The 23,258-nt window shown below is 52.1% G+C and overlaps 1 protein-coding gene across 1 annotated transcript; it reads right to left on the bottom strand.

Annotated features, from left to right (window-relative positions):
* Nucleotides 1–15,464: 15,464 nt before the first annotated feature.
* Nucleotides 15,465–23,066, bottom strand: Gatd3 (glutamine amidotransferase class 1 domain containing 3). The gene is made up of 7 exons (XM_052744550.1): nucleotides 22,863–23,066; nucleotides 22,634–22,686; nucleotides 22,042–22,155; nucleotides 20,948–21,067; nucleotides 18,208–18,300; nucleotides 17,184–17,340; nucleotides 15,465–16,453 (listed from the first exon to the last, which is right to left on the bottom strand). The coding sequence occupies exons 1-7, from the start codon at nucleotides 22,995–22,997 to the stop codon at nucleotides 16,325–16,327; spliced, it is 801 nt and encodes a 266-aa protein (XP_052600510.1). The 5' UTR covers nucleotides 22,998–23,066; the 3' UTR covers nucleotides 15,465–16,324.
* Nucleotides 23,067–23,258: the final 192 nt, after the last annotated feature.

Here is a 23,258-nt window from a genome sequence, read left to right as displayed (position 1 = left end):
AGTTTGGTGGTATTTGATTTTGGTAGGTCACTGGGGCAGGGAACCCTTAAGAGGAAGCTGGTCTCTGTCCTGGGGATAAGGCCAGACCTAGGGTAGTAGGCACATGTGTGTTTAGACTCCTTCCCTTCCCAGTCAGGGAGGCAAGGTCCCTACCTGGGCAGGTGATCTGGGAGCCCTGGACCAGGGAGGATGTCTCATCCTCTGCCTTCTCCCGGAGCCACCAGGCTCTGGCTGCAGCTCCAGTCCAGCAGTGCACCGAGGGGTACAGAGATCAGGCTGTGTCCTGCTCAAAGCCACTCCACGATGAAGGGTACAGTGGCTTTCAGGCTGTCCTTCCCTGGGAGATCCCATACGACTGCCACTGCAGAGGAGGGATGGCTGCATTTGCTGGACACAGAGACACGACCTGTTTAGCACCACCCGTGAGGCAGAAGCAAAACGGAACCACCGAGGTTGGCGAGACGGCTCAGTCAGTAAGATGCTTGTTGTGCAAACACAAAGGTCCGAGTTCAGATCCCCAGCACCCATGTAAAAGCTGGCTGTGGCAGCGTGCACCTCAAACTTGGAGCTGGGGAGAGGCAGAGACAGGTCCTGGGGCTGGCTAGTTAGCCAGTTTAACCCAATTGGTGAGTGCCTGGTTCAGAGACCCTGTCTCAAAAAATAAGGCGGAGAGCAGCTGTTCAGGAAGACATCTGACATTGACCTATGACCTCCACATGCATCCACACTTAGATACATATAAGCATGCTCAGCTACATGTGCATATACATGAAGCACTACCTATAAACTTATAAACGCAGGTCAAGAACATATAAACACATGTCTGTGTTCAAAGCCTATCAGCAGGAGGGGTGCCAGCACCTTCACCTGGATCCCGGGAGGAAGACACTTAACGCTGTGAAAGAGATGGAGTGTCAAAGAACAGATAAGCAAAAACTTCCAGACTCTTCCTGGGGCTTCAGCTCAGCCTGGCCCTCACTATTTGTTACTGCTTACTCAAACTGTCTCTCTCTGTCTGTTTGAATTTTTTCATTTTATTTTGTGGTTGTTTTGCCTACATGTATGTCTGTGCACCACATGTACTGGATCCCCTGGAGTTGGAGTTACAGATAGTTGTCACCAAGCACGTAAGTGCTGGGAATTGAACCCAGATCCTGTGGAAGAACAGCCAGTGCTCTTAACCACTGAGTCATCTCTCCAGTCCATCTGTTTGGCCATTGGACCTGATCCCATACCTTGCTTCCAAGGCTCAGTTCAACCCTACGACAGCGTGGCCACTCCCCACACAAGTTTGTTAATGTGCCATGATTCTTCTTATCTCTATCCGCCTCTGTCTCCATGAAGCCTGTTAAACTCCTTGAAGTCAGCTGCTGCTGCTTTGACCCTTTGTGGCCATTCTGCGATCCACACATCTGTGTGTAGGTTGAACCATTGTGTGATGTGTAATTGTGATCCAAAAGTTAACAGTAGTGATCAACACTGGAATGAAAGAGTCTGCCGACAGCCATCAAAAGAAACCAGGTCTACTTGGCAAACTGCTGCCAATAAAGCCAATCTAGCTGGCACATTGTTCTGACATTGTGCAAAGACATTGTGCATGTGTCCCTCAATTTTTCTGGGGATCCGGTCCGTGTGCTCTGCTTACTCGCTGTCAACTGTGTCTCTGGGGACTCATTTGATAAAGAACTGGTCTTACACTCTTGTCCCAAATAAAAAGAGCCCCTGGCTGGGAATCCCCTGTAAAGATCAACTTCCTCTCCAGACAGCGTGGGGACTGTGGCTGTCTCACTGTCACCTGCTCTGTGGTCAAGTAGCATCTGCCCTGTTCTGGCCCTCCATAGAAACTTCTTGGTCAGGTGAGGGGTCAGGAACCATGGGAGGCTCCTGAAAGCATAGGATCCCTGCACACCACAATCCAAGTGTCCAAGCAAAGCCACACACATGCTGGCCTTCCCACAGACTACCCTGCGACCCCCACTGCAGGCTACTGGGAGAGTGGCCTCCTTTCCCAGAGCTCTTTGCTTTCCTGTCCCTGATCCATTACCCATGACCCTGTCACCAGCATCTAGCAAGCAATGCTGAGACAACCGAGACTTCTCTAGAGAGTCTCACTGTCTCCAGGACTGTGGGTGGGGTGAAGATGGTGGTCCTGTCTACCCTGCTAACTTACCTCGGGTCCCCTATGGGATCAGTCCTGGCCAAGCATACCTGTGCCCTCCTCCCACTTCCTTCTGCACTGCTCATCTTTCCTCTGCAATCCTATCACGTGCACTGGGAATCCCTCACCTCTCTGGACTTCTGAAGAGCGGGTGCAGAAGAGCTGGTAGATTCATCACCCTGCCTGGGATCAAGGCTCATATGAGGGAATCCCCATGGGCACCTGGGGACCTCACAGAGGTGCCTTATGCTCAGATGATGCCCTTCAGAAGTGCCAGGTCTCTTCTGAATGTGCCCACATTCCTGGTTTCCTCATATGAGTACCTCAGAAGAGCAAACCGAAGCAGGCCCAGCCACATAGAATGTGTGCAGAGCTGGGCATGAGACCCAGGGGCCCTGATTGGTAGGGGGAAATCAATGCTGTGGCTGAAGCCCCAGTGTGTGCTTTGCTATGGTAGCATAGCAAATGAATTCACAGCCTTGATCCAGACAAATCAACAGTCTCCCATGTCACATTTCAGTCCAAACAGGCTCAATGGTAGCTCTCAGACACTGGAGTCCTGGGGCACCCATGGAGGCCAGAACACAGCCTTTCTGTGACAGACCCCTGGAACTTCCTGTTTGAGGCCATGTCAGAAGCACTAAAAGATGCTTAATGTGAAATATTTTAGTACTTCTGCTATTTGGCTCAAACCAGGAAGTTCAAGGATGCATGACACAAGACAGAAAACATTAAAAGAGCATTTAAAAAGTGCTGAAAGATGCTGTGATGTGAAGACCATCCCATGAGTTCCCATCCTTGTCTGGAACACTAACACCCTTCTCTTTCAGAGCCAGGAGCTAAGGACATACATGGTGCACGCGTCTCTACGGAAGCTGCAAGCAGAGTTGAAGAGTGAAGGGGCCGACGGCCCTGCTGCGTGGTGGTTTCCTTCAGGAAGTGCTGGCCCTGTCACAGAGCTGGGGCTCGGCTCAAGTCAGCTGGGGAGTGTTGCTATGTCATCTGGTGAATCTGTCCACAGATGGGACCACACAATCTAGGGGCTCCAGTGGCTCCTGAGAAACTAAAATTACGGCCATGACCCAGCACCAAGGGCATTCCTGGCAGTGTCTGTCCTGTGAAGCATCCCAAACCACTGTCCTGCAGCCAGTCCAGGAATAATGAGTACCAGGGAGTAGATGGGAGACAGCCTCACCTGTGAGGATCCAGGCACGGGCATTAGGTATAGATGAGGACCCCACTGAGGTCCCTCCTGTGAACCATGTGTCTCTGACATGCACCCCACTCATGCCTCAGTTCTCTTCTGTGAATGGGCTCATCTGTGTCCTCACAGAATTCTCATTAGAGAGATCATGTCAAGCTCAGTGAATATGACCTTCTCTAAAGGCAGATGGGACTGAAATTAGATTATTTAGGACTCGGGTCCTCTAACAGGAGATATGTGGATATGGAGGAGGCCATGAAGATATGGAAGCCATGAGGAAATAGAGGCCATGAGGAGATAGAGAGGATGAGGAAGTAGTGATGGTGAGTAAATGGAGAGGATGTGGAAATAGAGATGATGAGGAAATAAGGGATGATAAAGAAATGGAGAGGATGAGGAGATAGAGATGAGGAAATGGAGATGATGAGGAAACGGAGATGATGAGGAGATAGAGATGAGGAAATGGAGATGATGAGGAGATAGAGAGGATGAGGAGATAGAGAGGATGAGGAGATAGAGAGGATGAGGAGATAGAGAGGATGAGGAGATAGAGATGATGAGGAGATAGAGAGGATGAGGAGATAGAGAGGATGAGGAGATAGAGAGGATGAGGAGATAGAGAGGATGAGGAGATAGAGAGGATGAGGAGATAGAGAGGATGAGGAGATAGAGAGGATGAGGAGATAGAGAGGATGAGGAGATAGAGAGGATGAGGAGATAGAGAGGATGAGGCGATAGAGAGGATGAGGAGATAGAGAGGATGAGGAGATAGAGAGGATGAGGAGATAGAGAGGATGAGGAGATAGAGAGGATGAGGAGATAGAGGATGAGGAGATAGAGAGGATGAGGAGATAGAGGATGAGGCGATAGAGAGGATGAGGCCATAGAGAGGATGAGGAGATAGAGAGGATGAGGAGATAGAGAGGATGAGGAGATAGAGATGATGAGGAGATAGAGAGGATGAGGAGATAGAGAGGATGAGGAGATAGAGAGGATGAGGAGATAGAGAGGATGAGGAGATAGAGAGGATGAGGAGATAGAGAGGATGAGGAGATAGAGAGGATGAGGAGATAGAGAGGATGAGGAGATAGAGAGGATGAGGCGATAGAGAGGATGAGGCGATAGAGAGGATGAGGAGATAGAGAGGATGAGGAGATAGAGAGGATGAGGAGATAGAGAGGATGAGGAGATAGAGAGGATGAGGAGATAGAGAGGATGAGGAAATGGAGATGATGAGGAGATAGAGAGGATGAGGAGATAGAGAGGATGAGGAGATAGAGAGGATGAGGAGATAGAGAGGATGAGGAGATAGAGAGGATGAGGAGATAGAGGATGAGGCGATAGAGAGGATGAGGCGATAGAGAGGATGAGGAGATAGAGAGGATGAGGAGATAGAGAGGATGAGGAGATAGAGAGGATGAGGAGATAGAGAGGATGAGGAGATAGAGAGGATGAGGAGATAGAGAGGATGAGGAGATAGAGATGATGAGGAGATAGAGAGGATGAGGAGATAGAGAGGATGAGGCGATAGAGAGGATGAGGAGATAGAGAGGATGAGGAGATAGAGAGGATGAGGAGATAGAGAGGATGAGGAGATAGAGAGGATGAGGAGATAGAGAGGATGAGGAAATGGAGATGATGAGGAGATAGAGAGGATGAGGAGATAGAGAGGATGAGGAGATAGAGAGGATGAGGAGATAGAGAGGATGAGGAGATAGAGAGGATGAGGAGATAGAGAGGATGAGGCGATAGAGAGGATGAGGCGATAGAGAGGATGAGGAGATAGAGAGGATGAGGAGATAGAGAGGATGAGGAGATAGAGAGGATGAGGAGATAGAGATGATGAGACAGACATCAAGAGGAGAAAGAGGCCATGAGGACATGGGGGCCACAGTCCGGACAGTGCTGCTCCACACTAGTGGATACCCAAGATGCCCTGCAATCACTGAGAAGGCCTAGGATGGTCCTCCACAGAGCCTTGGAAGGAGTTAGCCCTCTGACATTTCATTTAGGAGAATCAATTCGTAATACTGTAGGATCCTAAGATGCCAACATGCTCATCTTGTAGGTACGTGGCAACTGAATCAGTTAAAGTACGTCTGTTACCTGTGAGCAACATGGGACTGGCAGGCTCCTGCGGAGCCTAAAGGATCAGATGAGAATGTGAGCTAAACCTTGAGAGTGACCAAGGAACCGTGGATAGACCAGGCAGCTGGGGTGGAGGGGAACCGTGGATAGACCAGGCAGCTGGGGTGGAGGGGAACCGTGGATAGACCAGGCAGCTGGGGTGGAGGGGAACCGTGGATAGACCTGGTAGCTGGGGTGGAGGGGAACCGTGGATAGACCTGGTAGCTGGGGTGGAGGGGAACCGTGGATAGACCTGGTAGCTGGGGTGGAGGGGAACCGTGGATAGACCTGGCAGCTGGGGTGGAGGGGAACCATGGATAGACCAGGCAGCTGGGGTGGAGGGGAACCGTGGATAGACCTGGTAGCTGGGGTGGAGGGGAACCGTGGATAGACCTGGCAGCTGGGGTGGAGGGGAACCATGGATAGACCAGGCAGCTGGGGTGGAGGGGAACCGTGGATAGACCTGGTAGCTGGGGTGGAGGGGAACCGTGGACAGACCTGGCAGCTGGGGTGGAGGGGCTGGAAGCTGGCCCAGAAGGACCCAGATGGGGGACCCACATTCACTCAGCCCCCCATTTCTTCCTATAATATGTCCACATCACTTACATCAGGAGTCAACACTGGGCTTTGAAGCTGGCAAGTTAGGGACAGAAAGGGTGTGCCATTTCTAGAGTACTGCTTATCTGTACTCTCCCTTGACCCTCATAGAAATCTAGAAGTGGGTTCTGTGGTTGACATACAGTCCCTGGACTCCACTTTTCCCCAAGTACCTCAGACATGTCCAGACAGTAGCCCGCATGAGTCAGACACAACCCTTCCAAATGACTACCCAGAAAACAAGTGTGAAAAGAGCCGCTGCTACGTGGCAGGTTCTCTGCTGGCATTGATACGTGGCAGGTTCTCTGTGGGCATACACCAGAGGCAAACAGGAGCCAGGTTGGAGATGTGTCACCACCTGCAAAGGGGTGCTCATGTTACCACACCCACTGGCTTCAGCTCAGGCCAGGAGGGGTGGTCTCAGGAGCAGAAGCCTCACCCCTATCTCCCAGAGACCCGGGGCACAGAACCCCAGGTGTTCAGTCACCACAAACAGCAGCCGTTAATTCCCTGGCAGCTTCTGTTTCTCCTGCCTTCTCAGTGCACAGTGGTGAGAAGCTTGTTAGAGTTCTGGCTGCTCTTGTTACCAGAACACCACCAGCTCTGAGGTGATGCTCTCTCCATCCCTGTCCCCACTCACCCTCTGCTACTCCTCCCAGGGAACAACCTCTGAAAGTGTCCGGCCTGGTAGCCCTGGCTTTCTTATAGTGCACTTTGGTCTAAGCAGACGATTCCTACTGTGGAACAACAGACAAATGGTTTTTGGGATAGAAGGCAGCCTGGCCATTGTCTGCCATACCCCATCCTGTGGCCTACCTAAGAACATACACACATTTTTACTTACATCCAGCAAGCCAGTCACCCATGTTTCCATGCCTGTAATATGGCACTAGGAACCATGCTTGCTGGCCTTAGATAGTAGGGTGTGTGTGTGTGTGTGTGTGTGTGTGTGTGTGTGTGTATGTTTTGTTTTGTTTTGAGACAGGGTTTCTCTGTGTATCCCTGGTGGTCCTGGAACTCACTCTGTAGACCAGGGTGGCCTTGAACTCACAGAGATCCACTTGCCTTTGACTCCCGAGTGCTGGGATTAGAGGCGTGCGCCACCACTGCCTGGCTCCTGTGTGTCTTGGTTTGCTTTCTGTTGCCATCATAAACATTATGACCAAAAATAACTAGGGTAAGGAAGGCTTGTCTTACCTAACACTTTAAGAGACAGTTCATTACTGAGGGAACCAGGGCATGAACTGAAGGAAAGACCACAGAGGAGTGGTTCACCGGACTCTTCCCAGGCTCATGTTTCACCTTTCTTACACATCCCTGAACCCCTGCCTGGTGGTGGCACTACCCACGGGGCTGGGCCCTCCTACATCAGTTAGCAATCATGAAAATGCCCCACAGACAACAGGTCAAGCTGATGGAGGCAATTCCTCAGTTGAGGTCCCCTTCTCAGGTGTGTCAAGCTGACAACCAAGATCAGCCATCCCACCCTGATTCACCTCTAACCAGGAGACCCCTTGCTGTCTCCTCTGGAACTCCCTTCCCCTGGCTCCTCCTCTGATCCTCCCTCCTCCTGATTCTCGGCACCCAACCCCAATGGGTGAAAGCGATGTAGCCAGTGGGCTACCTGGCTCACCTTGGTCCCTTAAGTTCCCAGAGTTCTGCTTAGCCTGAGGCCTCTTCTCTCCATCCCACCATCCCATCCCTTTTCCTCCCACCACCATCCTGGATGGGCAGGTGTCTGGGGACCCATTGACACTTGGCATGGGGCATCTGGAACAAGCACCCAGCTGCCCGGTCAGCTGCAGCAGCGGCTCACTCATCCTACAGATGCAGCTTCAGTGCAGGCTGCGTGTGCCGTCACATGCTGTGCTGGGACCCGAGGCTGAGCAGGAATGGCCCCCAGGGAACCACAGCTCATGGGGACAGATAGATCCAGAGACCTGAGATCAGCAGAGTGAAGGGAACCCATGGGTTTCCTGTCTAGGTTGCCTCCTGGTATATAATGTACTCCTCCCAAACTTGGTGGCTTCAAGTAGCTGTCTTTCCTCTGCTCGAGATGCTGCATGTCACCGAGGAGCTAACTTTCCCCAGCAACCACAGCTCTGCGGTCAGTCACTTGGCCTGCAGCAATGGTACACTCCAGCCTCTGATCACAGTGGGCCTCAGGGTCCCAGTGCCTTGTCTCTTAAGCAGCCAGCAGGTCATAGGGCCAAAGTGAGAAGGAAGGAGATTGAAGACATGGCTGGGACTGCCAAGGAAGATTCAGGCTCTGCCCCACCCTACAGACCATCCCTTGACCCCCTCCCTCTCTTCCCTCCTAGGACTGGAGAGCCAAGAGAAGAGCACAGGCCCAGGAGGGCGTCCTGGGAGATAGATATCAGAGCCCCAAAGGGAGCCTTCGTTCTGTAGCCCTGAGGCAGCTCCAGGCAGCAAAGGCCAGGGCCCCATCTGAGAACTGGCAGAACTGGCCTGAACTGAGTTCAGGTTAAGAGCAGTCTCAGGACAGAAGACCCACAGCAAGACACATGGCATGCTGGGAGCTGAAGCCACAAAAACAGCTCTTTCCATCAGGCTCCAAGTGAAAATCAGCTCGAGGCCCCTCAATATCCTGCCAAGGGCACCACTGTGGGGACAGGTCAAGTGGGGTTAGAAGCAACAGCCTATACAGCTGCAGACAGTAAAATCAGCCCTCAGCACCAGGAAGAGGTATAGCTGGACCAGCACAAACAGAGAGCTTCATACGCTCACTGTAATGCACGCGCCTCCCCCGTCTCCCCCGGAGTTACACTAATCACTTGAGAGAGAGCCAACACCAGAGCCAGGAAGTATCAGGAATAAAGTGACCCTCCACAAGAATAAAGGGCTAGGGTTAGGTCAGCTCCCCAGAGACACAGCAATCTGTAGCATGCATGGATAGACACGTGCCTAACAGCGTCAAGCCATGAGGCGACGCTGACAGAACCACACGGAGAAGCAGATACACCCACGTGTAGTCAAGACTTCAGCGCCTCTCCAGCAGAAAGGAAGTCAGTAAGGCCAGTGCTGAGGTCAGCGTCGACCGCAGCGGGCAGCTCTGAGGACTGCGTCCCCAGTAGTAGCAGAAATGCATTTTTCTCTAGCTTTTAAGGAACATCCATCAGTACAGACCACATTCTGGGTCATGAACATCCCCGACTTAAAGGAATAGAAATCAGACGTGGTACATCCTCCGATGATCACAATGGAATTAAATTCCACAGTTGGAAAATCCCCCAAACACTTGCAGATTAAACAACACACTTATAAATATCACATAGGTCAGAGAATTTGGAGATTTTTAAAAACATTTTGAACTAAATGAAAATGAAAACAGAACTTAATGACAATTGTGGGATTCAGGGCAAACTGTGGCTTAGGGGGGAATGTCTGCCCTGGAATGTGGGTATCAGAGAAGACAGAACCTAAGTCAGTGTCTCAGGACACCAAATAAAGGAGACGAAATTAAATCTAAAGTAAGAGAAGAAAGAGACCAGATGGAATCGACAAAGCCTAAAGCTGGCTCTCTGAAGAGATCAATGCACTCATTCAGTTTCTAGCCAAACTAATGCCAATATCAGGAACGGGAGCGGTCACGACGGACTGCGAACACCACGCCCACAAACTGACAAACTGCATAAAATAGGTGAAATGGACCTACCCCTTTAAAAACACACCCTGCCAAAACGCATACAGAAGAGACAACAGTCTACAAAGGTTCCATCCATCTGTCTATCTAGGTATTTATCTATGTATCTGCCTAGCTAAGAAACTGAAGTTACTATCAACCTTCCAAACTGAAAGACCCAGGCCCAGAGGCCCAGAGGCTCACTGGTCAATTCTACACTTTTGGGAGGTCATTATGCAATTTTCGACTCTTTCTTTTGGAAGACAAAAGCAGAAGGAATGTGTCCTAGCTCATCTGTGAGGCCCACATTTCCCTGATACCCAAAGCAGACAGACATTACAGAAGAAGAAACTGCACACCATCATCTCTCACAACGACAGATGGCCAAGATCCTCAGCAGTGTTAACAAATACAAGCCAACAATGTATGAAAGGACTCACACATCAGGACCGAGAGAGACTGCCCAGATGTAAAGAGGCGCTTCAACGCCAAAAATCTGGTGTATGCCATCCACATCAGAGGTTAAGGAAGAAAACCACATCAATATGAGTGGTAGAGGGGACATTCCTCAACTCAATAAAGACATCTGAAGAGCACGAACAGCTAACATCACGTAATGGTGAGAAACTAGGCAGGGACGCTACTCCTCTTCAATAGCACACTGGAAATCCTAGCCAGTACAGTAAGGCAAGAAAAGAGGGGAAAACAACCAACAGATTGAGAACTCTCTTTGTAGATGAAATGATTATCTATGTAGAAAACCAAAAAGATGGGCGTGTGTGTGCATGTGTACACACAAACTCCCCTACCTACCTCTGCTGGAAGTAAGAAGCAATATAGGAAGGTTGCAGAATATAAAGCCAATTGCTTTCCTACAGGCCAACAACAAACAGCTGGAATTTGAAGTTTAAAATACAGTAACATTGACTCCAGTACCTACAGAATCAAACACTTCAATATAAACCTAACAGAATACATGCAAGATATAAGGAAAAAACACAAAACTTTGGTGAAAAAAAACCAAAGATCTAAGGAAACAGTTATTCCATGAGCTTGGACATAAAGGCTGTTTGTCAAGGTGAGGATTCTGCCGGTTTATCTGTGCACTCGACACAATCCCACCCGAAATCCCAGCAGCTTATTTTACAGTGAACTGGTTCTGTTCTGAAGTGTGTACTGAAAAGTCTACATGTTGAGGAATGGGCCAAAAGAAGCAACAGGACCTGACTTGGAGACCTGCTGTGACGTCTAGTCGAAACTATAGTGTGGTGGTGGCAGACGGACAGAGAGCCACGGTAAAGCACTATGCGTCCACAGCAGACCCTTGGAAATACAGCCAGCTGACCTTGACCACAGGGTGGATGCAATACAGGGAGGCAAAGAAAGTCTTTCCAAGAGGTGGTGTTTGTGGATATCCACATTTTATTAGTTCCCTTTTTGTTTGTTTCTGGATCTAACACCATTTCCAAAAGCTTCTTAGGAGTTTATTTTGGCTCGTCAGTCCAGACAGGAAGGCATGGCAGTAGGCAGCCAGAGCAGGAGACTGGCTGGTCATTTTGCATCTACACTCTTGGGGCAGAGAGAACAGGAAGTGGGGTGAGGCTATAAACCCTCAAAGCTCCCCCCATGATGTACACCCCCCAGCAAGGCCGTATCTCCTAAAGGTTCTGTAATCTCCCCAAACACCACCAACAATTAGTGACCAAGCATTCAAATACCTGAGACTGTGGGGAATGTTTCTCACTCAAACCACAACATATGGGGCTGGAGAGATGGCTCAGTGGTTAAGAGCACTGGCCACTCCTCCTCAGGACCTGGGTTCAATTCCCAGTACAAACATGGCTGCTCACAACTGTCTGTAACTCCAGTTCCAAGGGATCTGACACCCTCTCACAGACACACATGCAGGCAAAACACCAATGCGCATGAAATAAAAATAAATTAAAAACAACAAAACCCACCGCATAATGCAAAAACAAACAAAAAGCCAAGAATATAAACATAGATCTTCTACCTTCATATTAGGTCAAATCGGGCTACAAACCTAAATGCACAATGCAAAGCTTGGAAAGCCCCAGTTGATGACAGAAGAGGAAAGCTAGATGATTTTTTTTTTTTTTGAGACAGAGTCTCATGTAGTCCAGGCTGGCCTCCAATTCACTATGCAGCCGATGATGACCTGGAATTCCTGATTTTCCCAATTGCCTCCAAGTGCTGGGATTTCAGGCATGTGCTGCCACACTTGGCGTGTATGATGCTACAAATGTGATGCCAAGTGCGTTGGAGTGATGGGTCCGTAGTCAGAAGAGGACGGCCACAGAAGAACCAATGGGAAAAGGTAGTGTAGGGAGAAGTCCTCGGAAGCCCCGAGAGCATGAGCATTGTTAACATGGGCATGGCCATGTCAGGAATGCTGAGGCCTCAGTCTCAGAGGTGTGGCAGAGTCTTACCCAGGTGAGGACCAAGAGGGTTGGCAAAACTCTCCTTGGAGTCCAAACCTGAGTGTTCATGAATGATTGATCAGAATGTACACAAAGTAGCAAACGCAGCTTCCTCCTCACAGGTGTTTACAGCCTGAGACTGACTGCCCGCCCACAGAGGCCTGTGGAGACTAGCTAACCCTTCCCCCTGTGCCGTACATAATAAACAGGATGAGGTTCCTGCTGGCCGCAGACGTCCTCTATCAGAGTGTGCACACCCACACCGGACCCCAGCTTTCCTCTGTGTGTGTCTGCCCTTTCTTCCTTCCTTTGACACCCTTAGTCAGGGTTCCAGGGCCCAGGCTGCAAGGGTCCAGAGGACGAGGTAGGTTCTCAGGGTGGCTGGAGCAGGTGGGGGTGAAGATGAGAGGAACATCTGGAGCAGGTGCAGCAGTGGGAGCCCCTGGGAACTCAGCACGCCCTCATTTTGAGACTTGCTTAGATGGAGGAACCTGTGAAGTAGACCTGGGTGGCAGGCGCCATAGGGTTCCCAGGAGGGCTTCTGAAGGTGGTCAGATGTAGGATGTAGGCAGGGGGCAGCTGAGCAGGCCCTTGGCCTTGGTCAGCTCTGGGAACCTGCAGAAGGTCCTAAGGCTGGTCGGCTGTGCCCCCTGGTGGTGATACCTAAAATCACAGCCTTGCTAATGAGCCTTGTGGACTTGGGTTGGCATGTCTCTAGGGACAGGATTTGTTCCAAGAACCTGGTCCTCAAGGGCACACCCTCTCACTCACCCTAGCTGCTTCCTTCTTGGTGGGTCCCGACCCCTTCCTTGACCTCCTTGTCCATGTGTCCACTCACACCCTCCAGGCTATCTGCCAACAAGCCCTTACCAGCTCCATGAAGGCAAGGATCATGGTCTCTTATCACATGGCACATGCCTGGTAGACAGTGGGGACTCAAATCATTTTTAGGAGCCAATAGCTTACTTCTAGGCCCCATTGAGGGCTTTCTCACCACCCAAAAGTACCGTTCAGCATGGCTCTACCTGACCTCAGCTAAGCACACCTGTGGTCCCCATCTCCTGTGAAGCTGGGATGGTTCAGGTCAACATCGCAGGGATCTGGTTTATGCTGGATGTGCCGGGGAAGCACAGAGCGTTGGTCATACTTGGTCACTTGTGAAGTCAGGGAAGATGTGCATGGGGCCACTCTGAACCTGGCAGCCCATCTGAGCACATGAGCAGAAACTGTGCCCACAGGGACCCAGTGCATGTAGCTACCAGCACTGACCTTTCCCTTGGGGGCTCTTCTCATGAGTTCACTTCTCTCTCGATTACCTGTCGTGTGTGAGAGACACGAGAAAGGGCAAAATCCAGGCAGCAGGTCACTCCTAAGCTCTAGCTCCACTTGTAGGTATGTTTTTACATTCCTGAAACACCTAAGGGCTAAGGATACCCAGGCCACATGGTAGGGCCTGAAGTGGGGGTGCTCAGCGGCCATTGTACCCTTTTCTGCTCAGCTGGCACAGCACAGGGGAACAAGCAGCTGCCGGTCTGAACGTGATGGGGTGGACACTCCCTCTGTGGAAACACACCTGAGCATGCCGGCCCCCCAGACACCCAAGGAGAGTAGGTGGAGGACAGAAAACCCATGGCCGTTGCTTACCGAAGGACTTGTTAGTAGACCGCTTACCTCTAGCGGGAGAAGAGGCAGACAAGTGCAGCAGCGACATCAACAGACACTCTGCCCAGGGGATGTCCAGAAGGGGGACAGAGGTGACTAATGTCAGCAAACACCCCAGGAGACCCCCCCCCCCCCCCGGCTGAGATCCTGACAGCCCTAGTGCAGGTGAATACGTCACCAATTGTGGTGGGAGAAATATCGAGTGCACTCTGGGCCCTGCTGGAGAGAAACTGCTGACGAAAGCAGCCCCGCAGCCTGTAGCCAGGTGTGGTGCTGGAGCGCGGGAGACCCATGAGGATGCCCATCAGTGCTTACACCAGCCAACTCAGTACAGCCAGGTGGCCCGGCAGGCTAACAGGAGGCTGAAGGAAGAGTATCGGGGAGGTGGATGGGCAAGGCTGTGCTGTCGCCATCAGCAGAGCAACACACATCACAGGGCGGGCGCTGCCACTTTGGGTAGCCTAGGGTGGACTGGAGCGGGCAGGAAGCAGGGGCTTGGCGGGGGATTGTACTGGCTCTGTAGCTCCACTGTGGAAACTCACGAGTTGTATGCATACATGAAGCTTCTACAGGTTTACTTCTGAGGACAGGGGAGGGCAGACCCAGGAGTAGGCTCTTCAGGTGCCCTAAAAGGGGGCTAGTAATGCAGGTGCCATGGGTGCATGCCATAGCTCCTGGTAAGAGGCCTACAGGCCCAGACCACCAAGAATTGTGGCCCCTGGAGGAATCAGTCTGAGAAGTAGCAAGGGTCACTCTCTCCATGCTGTAGGCCAGAGTGTGTTGTCTGTAGCAGAGTATAGGTGTGAGTGTGTGTGAGGGAGGGCTGTTATGGAATAATCTTTTTATACACTGTGAAGATGTGTCTTTGCCAAGGCCTTCTGATTGGTTTAATAAAAGAGCTGACTGGCCAGTAGCTAGGCAGGAGGTATAGGCAGGATGGCCAGACAGAGGATGCTGGGAAGAAGGAGGGAGGAGTCTGGGGAGTCCCAAGCAGAGAGAGAGAGAAGCAAGATGAACATGACAGCTATGTCATGTGGCAGAGGGTAGATAAGAAATATGGGTTAATTTAAAATGTAAGAGTTAGCTAGCAACAAGCCTGAGCTATGGGCCAGGCATGTATAAGAAGTCTCTGAGTGGTTACTTGGAGCAGAGACACTGCCTACAGAGGGCAACGGGAGGTGGCAGACATCCTGCTATGGAGGCTCCCTGCTGGTCTGAGCCCGCTTCTGCCCAGCATCTGACATAACTGAGCTAAAGGAGCTGTCTTCAGTCCACTGCTGCAGCCACTGCCACCAAGGCCAAGGGACCCTCAGGCTGCCTGGCCCTCCGGAAGAGAATGTTCTGGAAGAGGTGAAGTGTGCTCAGATCTCTGTCAGAACACTCTGACACATAAGGGGACAAGTGCAGAAGGCACCCAGGGCACTACTGCCCTTTACCTTTCCTTCCTTACCGGGGTCACACAATCTCACGGCCTGGGGCAACGTCCCAGTCCTGGCCAGCAGGCTCACACAGACAGGCCTCTGTGTGAGCTGGTGATTTCCCCCTTTTTCTGAAAACTCAGAGAACCGAGACTCATCGAAACCTCATGTTATGGAGTACCATGCACTAGTTTCAGAAGACCTGAGACACGGCTGAAAGTAGTTTCCAGTGTGGAAAGGAGTTTATTCTGTGGCTACAGGGACTGCCTGCTACAGAATTTCCCTGGCTTTAGTCAGCTTGTGTTTACTTTGGATGAGAGAACTTTTCTTTATCCGTAAACAAGGTATTCTGATTATCAGACTGGTCTGGTAATGAAAACCTAAACTGTTTTCTTCTTTTAAAACTTAAGGACGGGCAGCAGTGGCACATGCCTTTAATCCCAGCACTCGGGAGGCAGAGCCAGGCGGATCTCTGTGAGTTCGAGGCCAGTCTGGTCTACACAGAGAGATCCAGGACAGATACCAAAACTATACAGAGAAACCCTGTTTTGAAAAACAAAAACAAAAACAAAACAAAACAAAACAAAACTTTGTTGGGCTGTGGTGGCGCACCCCTTTAATCCCAGCACTTGGGAAGCAGAGGCAGGCAGATCTCTGTCAGTTCAAGGCCAGCCTGGTCTATAGAGTGAGTTCCAGGAAAGGCGCAAAGCTACACAGAGAAACTCTGTCTCAAAAAACCAAAACAACAACAACAAAACTTAAGTACCCCAGGCCATCTGACCCACGATTGTAAAACATAAGTGCTTCAACCAGATCCTCTGGAAAAGGTGCGCTCAGACCTTCCAATGGGAACACACAAGAGAGGCAAGCCCCCCCCCCAATGAAGCCCTGCTGCTGCCTGGGGTCATGGAGGGGCTCTGAGCTTCCTGCTGGTAGAAGGAGCTGGGTCAGGCCCAGCATGGACGGAGGCAAAGCTCCTTCTTCAGGCAGAAAGCGTCTATGCTTCTAAGAGAAAGGCACTCCTGTGTCCTGGCTGAACGGAGCCCAGACAGGCCGAGTGTGGCCCAGGCAGTATTACTTCCCCGTGAGTTCCAGAACCTTCTTCACCATAGCCCCAATGCCGTCGTGGATGTGGTGGAGCGCCGTCTCACACATGAAGGCTGGGGTCGTGACCACCTTGTTTTTCTGGTCTACATGAGCTTCGTGCGGATGTTAGGGAAAACGCAGCACCGGACAGGACCACAGGGAACTGTGGGGAATAGGCCTGCCTGCCCTCACTCAGCCTTGCTGCTCAGTGACATCACACTAACAAGTCTGCACCTGCTGAACCGCTGTCACCCAAGGGGAACTAGCTTCTGACTCACAGGTACTCAAGAGGGAGAAAATATGACAGCCTGGGGGTGGGGTGAGGTGGGGCAATGCCGGCATGCTGACCCCACATGGGGGGTAAAACTTACCTCGGCCAGTTCCAGCAGTGGAAACTGAGGACCCACTAGAGCAAGCCAGGAGCCCCGCCCACTTCTCCCCCACTGGTCTTGCTTCCTTCTGTGGTCACCAGCAACAGCTCCCAACCCTCCAGGCCCCCGAGTCCCGCCTAGCCTGCACTCTTCAGAGGCCACCTATCCTTGTGGGGTCCAGGCTTCCCAGCTATGTGCTCCAGGCTGAGCAGTCTCAGTAGGTGCAGAAACGTGGATCTTCCCTGGCCACGTGTGGAGCCAGCGTCCCACCAGCCTGCCTGGGGCATACCAAGCTGGCTCCACCCCATGACACTGGCTGGCCCTGTCTCTTGCCCAGGGGTTCCCTTGATGTAAGCCCAGCAAATATAATTCCTGTAGAGGCTGTCTGCCACGGGCACCCTAAACAACCAATGGGCTTGTGAATGGGACCTAATGTGCTACCTGACACCACACTGACCAGCTGCCAGAAAGGATATGGTCACACCCTTCACACAGTGCTTGGCACCCAGGGCTTTGATGGCTTCTGCAGTTCCAGCATAAGGCCACTTGCCACCCTCCTCTTGCTCGTGGCCCACGGTGACCTCGACACCTTTGATCACTTTGGCAGCGAGAACAGGTGCGATGCAGCATAAGCTGAAAGGTTGAAGGAGCTGTGTCAGCCCAGGGGGCCCACTGAGAGGGAGGACGGCCGACGGTCGGGTCCCCAGACGGGGTGGCTTGGGAGTCGTCGGGCATCAGGACTTGAGCAGCCTGGGCAGAGATGGCTATGAGGGAGGCTGAGGGGTCTGGGAAGCCAAACTCAACACTGCCATCTGGCTGTCCGCTGTCCAGATGAGCCGTTTTCAACGGGGGTGGGAGTGGGGCGGAACGACCCTTTCATAGGGGCCACATATCAGATCTCCTGCATATCAGATATTTACATGACAGTTCATAACAGTAACAGAACTGCAGTTATGAAGTAACAGTGAACGTAAGTTTATGCGTGAGGGTCACCATAACATGAGGAACTGTGTTAAAGGGTCGCAGCGTTAGGAAGGTTGAGAACCACTGGTCTAGAGTGTCTAGCATAGGTAACAGCCCTACATGAGCTCATGACCCTGACAAGTGAGCTGCCCTGGCTGGGCATGGTGGCACGAGTGATAATCCCAGCACTCAGGAGGCAGATGGATCTCTGTGAGATCAAGGCCAGCCTGGTCTATGTAGTGAGTTCCAGGCCAGTCAAAGATATATAGCAAGACTCAAATCAAACAAAAAAAGGTGAGTTGCCCTGACACACAGGAGGTGGGCAGCTGTGCCTAGTGACCACGGGCTGGGCTCACGTGGCTGCCCCACCCAGGGGCCAATCCCACCTCCACTGCACCCACCACACTCCCATGCCACCACCTCCTCACAGGCTGCCGCTGGCCTTACTGGGTTCCAGTGCTGGTGGAGCTGCCACAGCAAGAGCTGGCACGACAAAGCCCTGCCATCCACCCTCTTGAACCTCAGTATATCACCTACCCGATGGGCTTCCTGGCCCCATGGAACTCCTTCAGGACACGTTCTACTTCCTTGTTAACCTTACAGTCCTTCCCGTCCACGGCAAACGTGCTCCTGCCATGAGGGAAGAGGCTTTGCTCAGGAGTTTCCCCACAACCTCTGAGTGGCCCACTGGACACCAGAGGAGCTGCCCACAGTGTGGCCACATGCCAGGTGGACAGCCTGCTATCACACTGAGTGCATAGCTGTGGATCTAGCTTCTCATTCACCAGCCAGCAGGGTGGAAGGCAAGAGGTGGGTGGCGAGTCTGTGACCGCACTCTGCCTTCAGAATCCAGGGGCAGCAACAAAAACAAAACCTCGAAAAGAGGGTTCCAGATAAAGAAACACAATTAGCCTAGGAGTAGCAGCCATTAGTACACTGATAGTGAATGACATGAACAAGCGCCCCTGTTCTTCCTGGGAGTATAATGGCCAAGGGCGGCTGAGCAGTTCGGGAGTTACTACAATACCCCTAGAGATGGCCATCTGGCAGAGCCTAGAATTTCACATGTGTGTGCACCTTTGTGCCAGAACACAGCTTCCAGGCCCTCCAGTGCTGTGGCCTGGAGATCTGGCTCTGAGGGACCAGGCTCACCATCAGGTGTTACTTCTGTTAGCCAAACTCACCAAATCTTTCCACCCTTTAAACTCTTACACCTCTCTCTCTCTCTCTCTCTCTCTCTCTCTCTCTCACACACACACACACACACACACACACACACACACACACACACACACACACGCCCTTTTAGGACGCTGTGAAAAACAAGCAAGGCTACAGGTTACAAGTCACCTGAGCCACCAGGCTGACTAGTAACAGGACGCACAGCACCTTGGCCACCATGTGGAGTCTACACCACTGTTGAACAGTTCTCAACTCCGCAGCAGACCACAGATAAGTACATCAGGCAAAGCAAGAACAAGCCCCTCCCACGCTGCTGGCAGCGATGAACACACCCATATACTTGGGGCTTCTCTAGAAGGCACACAAGGATGGCAGCGGTGCCTGGAACCACTGGATTCCCATCGTGAGCCTGACACTACTCACTTGCCCTGACACACGTGCACACACGAAGTCCATCACTTTTCATGTCGAAGGCTAATAAGCCAGCCACCCACGACCTCATACATGCTGAGCCTCAGTCACCTTTCACCTACATGTGCCCACGAAGGCTTAGCCACCTGCTGCCACACATGCGTGCTACATTTCAACAATAGCTGCAGCCACCACCTAGCATGGCGGTCTTATGGGTTCAAGAGCAGCGTCAACGAGGGCCTGCCACTCTTCTGCAAGGGTCAGAAAGCCTGAAGATGGCAGCTACCTCACGGGCTAGTGAGCTCAGACACAGGTACGGAGGCTCACAGACTCCTCAAGTGCCATGGAGACTCAACACCAAGGACCTCACGTGCTCCCGAGCCCACACTCCTAAGGGAACAAGACGGACCAGCTATGCTGGCAGATATGGCTTCTAGACAATCTTCCACGAGGCAGGAGTTGACAGGCGGAAGTCATGAACACAGCTCAGTCTTCCAAGAAACAGTGGTCCGGGTAGAAGGGAAAAAACCCCAGTGACACCCATGCCCTGCCATGCTGCTGTGAGGATGGGGCACACAGGCCCTCGGTTAGGGCTGGCACTGCCAGAATGGCTGGTTTCAGGACAGAGGGGGTGGGTGCTACCAAAGAGACTGGAGGTGTGCAGAACCTGGAGAAAGGGACATTTTGGTGGCCCAACCAAGCAGTCAGAGGGTTCAGATTAAGAAAGCTGCATTGGTGACACTTCCGAGCATGAAGCCCTGTGTCCTTCCCTTGTGGGAGCAGGACACCCAGTGAAACACCTGGGGACACTGCAGAGCCTGCTCGAGGCTCCCCCTGACAACCAGCCGGGGGCGGGGGCACCTCTCAGACAGGGTCATGCTGAGGCTAGAACCACAAAGACTCCCATGAACGCTCAAGAAAGAACCAACAGGAGCTGCGGAGAAAAGGACCCCAATACAGCGGCTGTCACCTTCAATTTATTTGCTATTTCCCACAGCAACAGCAGCTCAGATAGCAAAGCACAAAAGGCTTTGTCTTTCCTATTGCCACAGAGTGGAAGAGGGTGTCCTGTTTACTGCTCTACTGCTGTGAAGAGATGCTGTGAGCAGAGCAACTTAGGTAAGAAGACATGTTTATGGTTTCAGAGGGCTAGTCCACGACCATCATGGCAGGGAGCATGGCAGCAGGCAGGCATGCATTGGAACAGTAGCTAAGAGCTTACATCTGGTCTGCAAGCTGGGGGCAGAGAGAGACAGACAGACAGACAGACAGAGACTAAGTGGACCTGGTGTGGACTTTTGAAATCTCAAGGCCCACTCCCCAGTGATACACATTCTCCAACAACACCACACCTCCTAATCCTTCCAAAACTGTTCCACCAAATAGGGACCAAGCATCCCAACATAAGAGCCTATGGCCATTGACATTCAAACCACCACAGAAGGAGGACAGCTCTGTGGGAGAACTGGCACTTGCAAGGACAAGCAAGCAGAGTTTGCTGAGACCTGACTCACAGCATGGAGGTCAGTAGACTGCCCAGCCCACCCGGACAGCTTCCAGGCACTGGAGTGCTCCAAGGAAGAAGCAGAGAACACCCCGCTGGTCTTGCTAAAGTGTCCCCAGTCCACCCCTTGTAAAAGAGCAGACACAAGTGTGGTCTAGACCCTTATACTTGGGAACGTACAGGTTTTTGGCAGCTCCAAAACCTCCAGGGAATATGGCGGCATCATGGTTGGCAGCATTGAGCTGGGCCAGGTTGGTGATCTTGCCTCGGGCAATCCTTGCTGATTCTGCCAAAACATTCCTGGAAAGAGCACAGATGATACAAAGGATAAGTGTGTAAGCAGGGCCAGGACACAGGCACCATTGGGGACTCATCTTGAACACGGCTCACAGTCAGAAATGAGCATGCTTACACATGGAGACCAATGCTTCCCAATGAGCACAGCCAGGCAACATCTGGAGACAGTGACAGGATTCCAGTGCCCTACAAAAACAACAAGCCTTGCAGGCTGGCCCCAGGATCAACACCAGGATACCTGGAATCCAGTGCTCCTTACCAGAGAGGTTGTCTAGGAAACTACTTTTAAGGATGCCTGAAGCCACCTGAACATCAGACACAGCAGGAAGATACTGCTACCTCATCCAGGCTGGTATAACAGAGGAGGAAGGGCAGACCCAGGGCCATGGTCCTGGACTGAGAAGGAAATGGCAGGGATCCCAACAGGCAGCCTTGGCAGTTAAAGTTCCCCTCCCTACCCACTCAGTCTCAGCCCTTAAGTCACAGCCTTCAGGGCCACCCCGCAACCAGGCCTCAGATAAGAAATGTAGTTGTGCTGGGCATGATGGCACATGCCTTTGATCTCAGCACTTGGGAGGAAGAGGCAGGTGAATCTCTATGAATTCAAGGCCAGACTGTTCTACATAGTGAGTTCCAGGCCTCTTAGGGCCAAACAGATCCTATCTCAAAAAAACAAAAACCAAAACTAAACAAAAGGGAAAAGGTAGCTGCAAATTAGCTAAAGAGAACACATCGCCACACAGTGACTAGGAAGAACAGACCAGGACTTTACATCCAGAGGAAGTACAGCAGTGGCTACTGCCATTCCTGTAACACTCACTGGGAGGTCAGAGTCACTGTGCCCATGGCAGTGTATTCCCAGAACAGCTGGATGACAGCTGCTCTGAGGGACTATTGCTCAACCGCATAACCAAGAAGGCTATACAATAGAAGCTGCACGTGGGACTGGTCCTGTATGGTCCTTCCTCTACCCATACCTGCTTTCGCTCTCAGAAGGCTCTCCCTTGGTGTGGTCAATCACATGCATCTGAGGGACATCAGGAGCAAAGATCTGGACCTCAGCCCCACCTCGGCTCAGGTGTACCAGGATCCTATGTGGAGAAAATCCACAAAGATGTCACTTCCAAACTCATGCCAAGATGATTTTACAAATGAACTTTCACCAAGTGCGTGGGGGGGGGGGCATTCCTAATTTATAGGACACCTTGCTGCTTTTATGAAGCCATGGCTGGCTCTAAACCAGTACCTACCACTTACAGACCTCTGCAAGGTGAGGGTGGAACCAGAAGAGCATGTAGGCATGTGTGTCAAGTGGTCTCTACAATTCATTTTACCAACTGGTGAGCAGAGGCGGCTGGCTGTTCATTCAGCAAGTGTTGAATTTTGGGTTCAGGGCCCCAGGCTGCTGCCAGGTACTCTGCCTTCACCCAGGGCCCGGGTGGCATCTTTTATGTCTTGCCTGTGCTAATTATGAGTTTGAACTGATCACGACGTGAACCCACTGCATTTGGTTACGCTTCTGCCTTTTAAACCAAGAGAGCGTTTACATCACAAACTTTGAGGACTTACGCAGAGGCCTCGTGGATCTCGGTTCCGTCATAGACTCCGCAGCCCGACAGCACCTGCAAGAGGAGAGGCGCTGACCAGGACGAAGGGCCCAATACGAAATCACCAAGGGGAGAGGAAGGCTGAATCCCCTCAGGGGCCCACCCTGGGAAGGTAGCGGGTCGATCCCAGTCTGCGGGGAGCGAGCAAGGGGAGGGAGTTGGCCTGGGAGCCTGTCTGGCCGTGCACTCACCAATGCCACCCTGGCCCCGGGCCGCGGTGCGGAGCTGTGAAGGGCTGCGCGCTGGGAGGGAGCATGGTGGCGCCCCGAGAGCGGTGCGAGCGCAGAAAGCAGCCTCGGCGCCACCAGAGCCCTGACGACAGCCATAGCGAAGGACAGACAGCAGTGTCAGGAGAAAAGCACACGGCACAGCGTTGCTGCGTGCGCAGTTGGGCGGAGTCGCTCCTGGCCAATGGAGGAGCGCGCTGCACGCCCTTTCCCTAGAGGCGGGCGGGACCACGCCTGCGCAGTGATCGACGGAGCACAGGCACTGCAGCACCACGTTCGGGAGTGGACTAGCGGCTGAGCCCGGCCGCAGAACACCACCCCTAACCCCCCCAAACCCCGACCTAAGGGACCGGTAAGCGG

Source organism: Peromyscus californicus, unplaced genomic scaffold (assembly GCF_007827085.1).
Source record: "Peromyscus californicus insignis strain IS unplaced genomic scaffold, ASM782708v3 Scaffold_19__1_contigs__length_69161282, whole genome shotgun sequence".
Lineage (NCBI taxonomy): Eukaryota > Metazoa > Chordata > Mammalia > Rodentia > Cricetidae > Peromyscus > Peromyscus californicus.
This window is presented reverse-complemented; position numbering and strand designations above follow the sequence as displayed.

Bases quoted from the DNA above. Each gene is read 5' to 3' on its own strand.
- Gatd3 (XM_052744550.1), bottom strand. From the start codon at position 22,997: ATGGCTGTCGTCAGGGCTCTGGTGGCGCCGAGGCTGCTTTCTGCGCTC. The intron at 22,156-22,633 runs GTAAGTCCTCAA...TTCTCCACATAG, and splicing joins GAGATCCACGAGGCCTCTGC to GATCCTGGTACACCTGAGCC. The intron at 21,068-22,041 runs GTATGGGTAGAG...TGCTCTTTCCAG, and splicing joins CCTTCTGAGAGCGAAAGCAG to GAATGTTTTGGCAGAATCAG.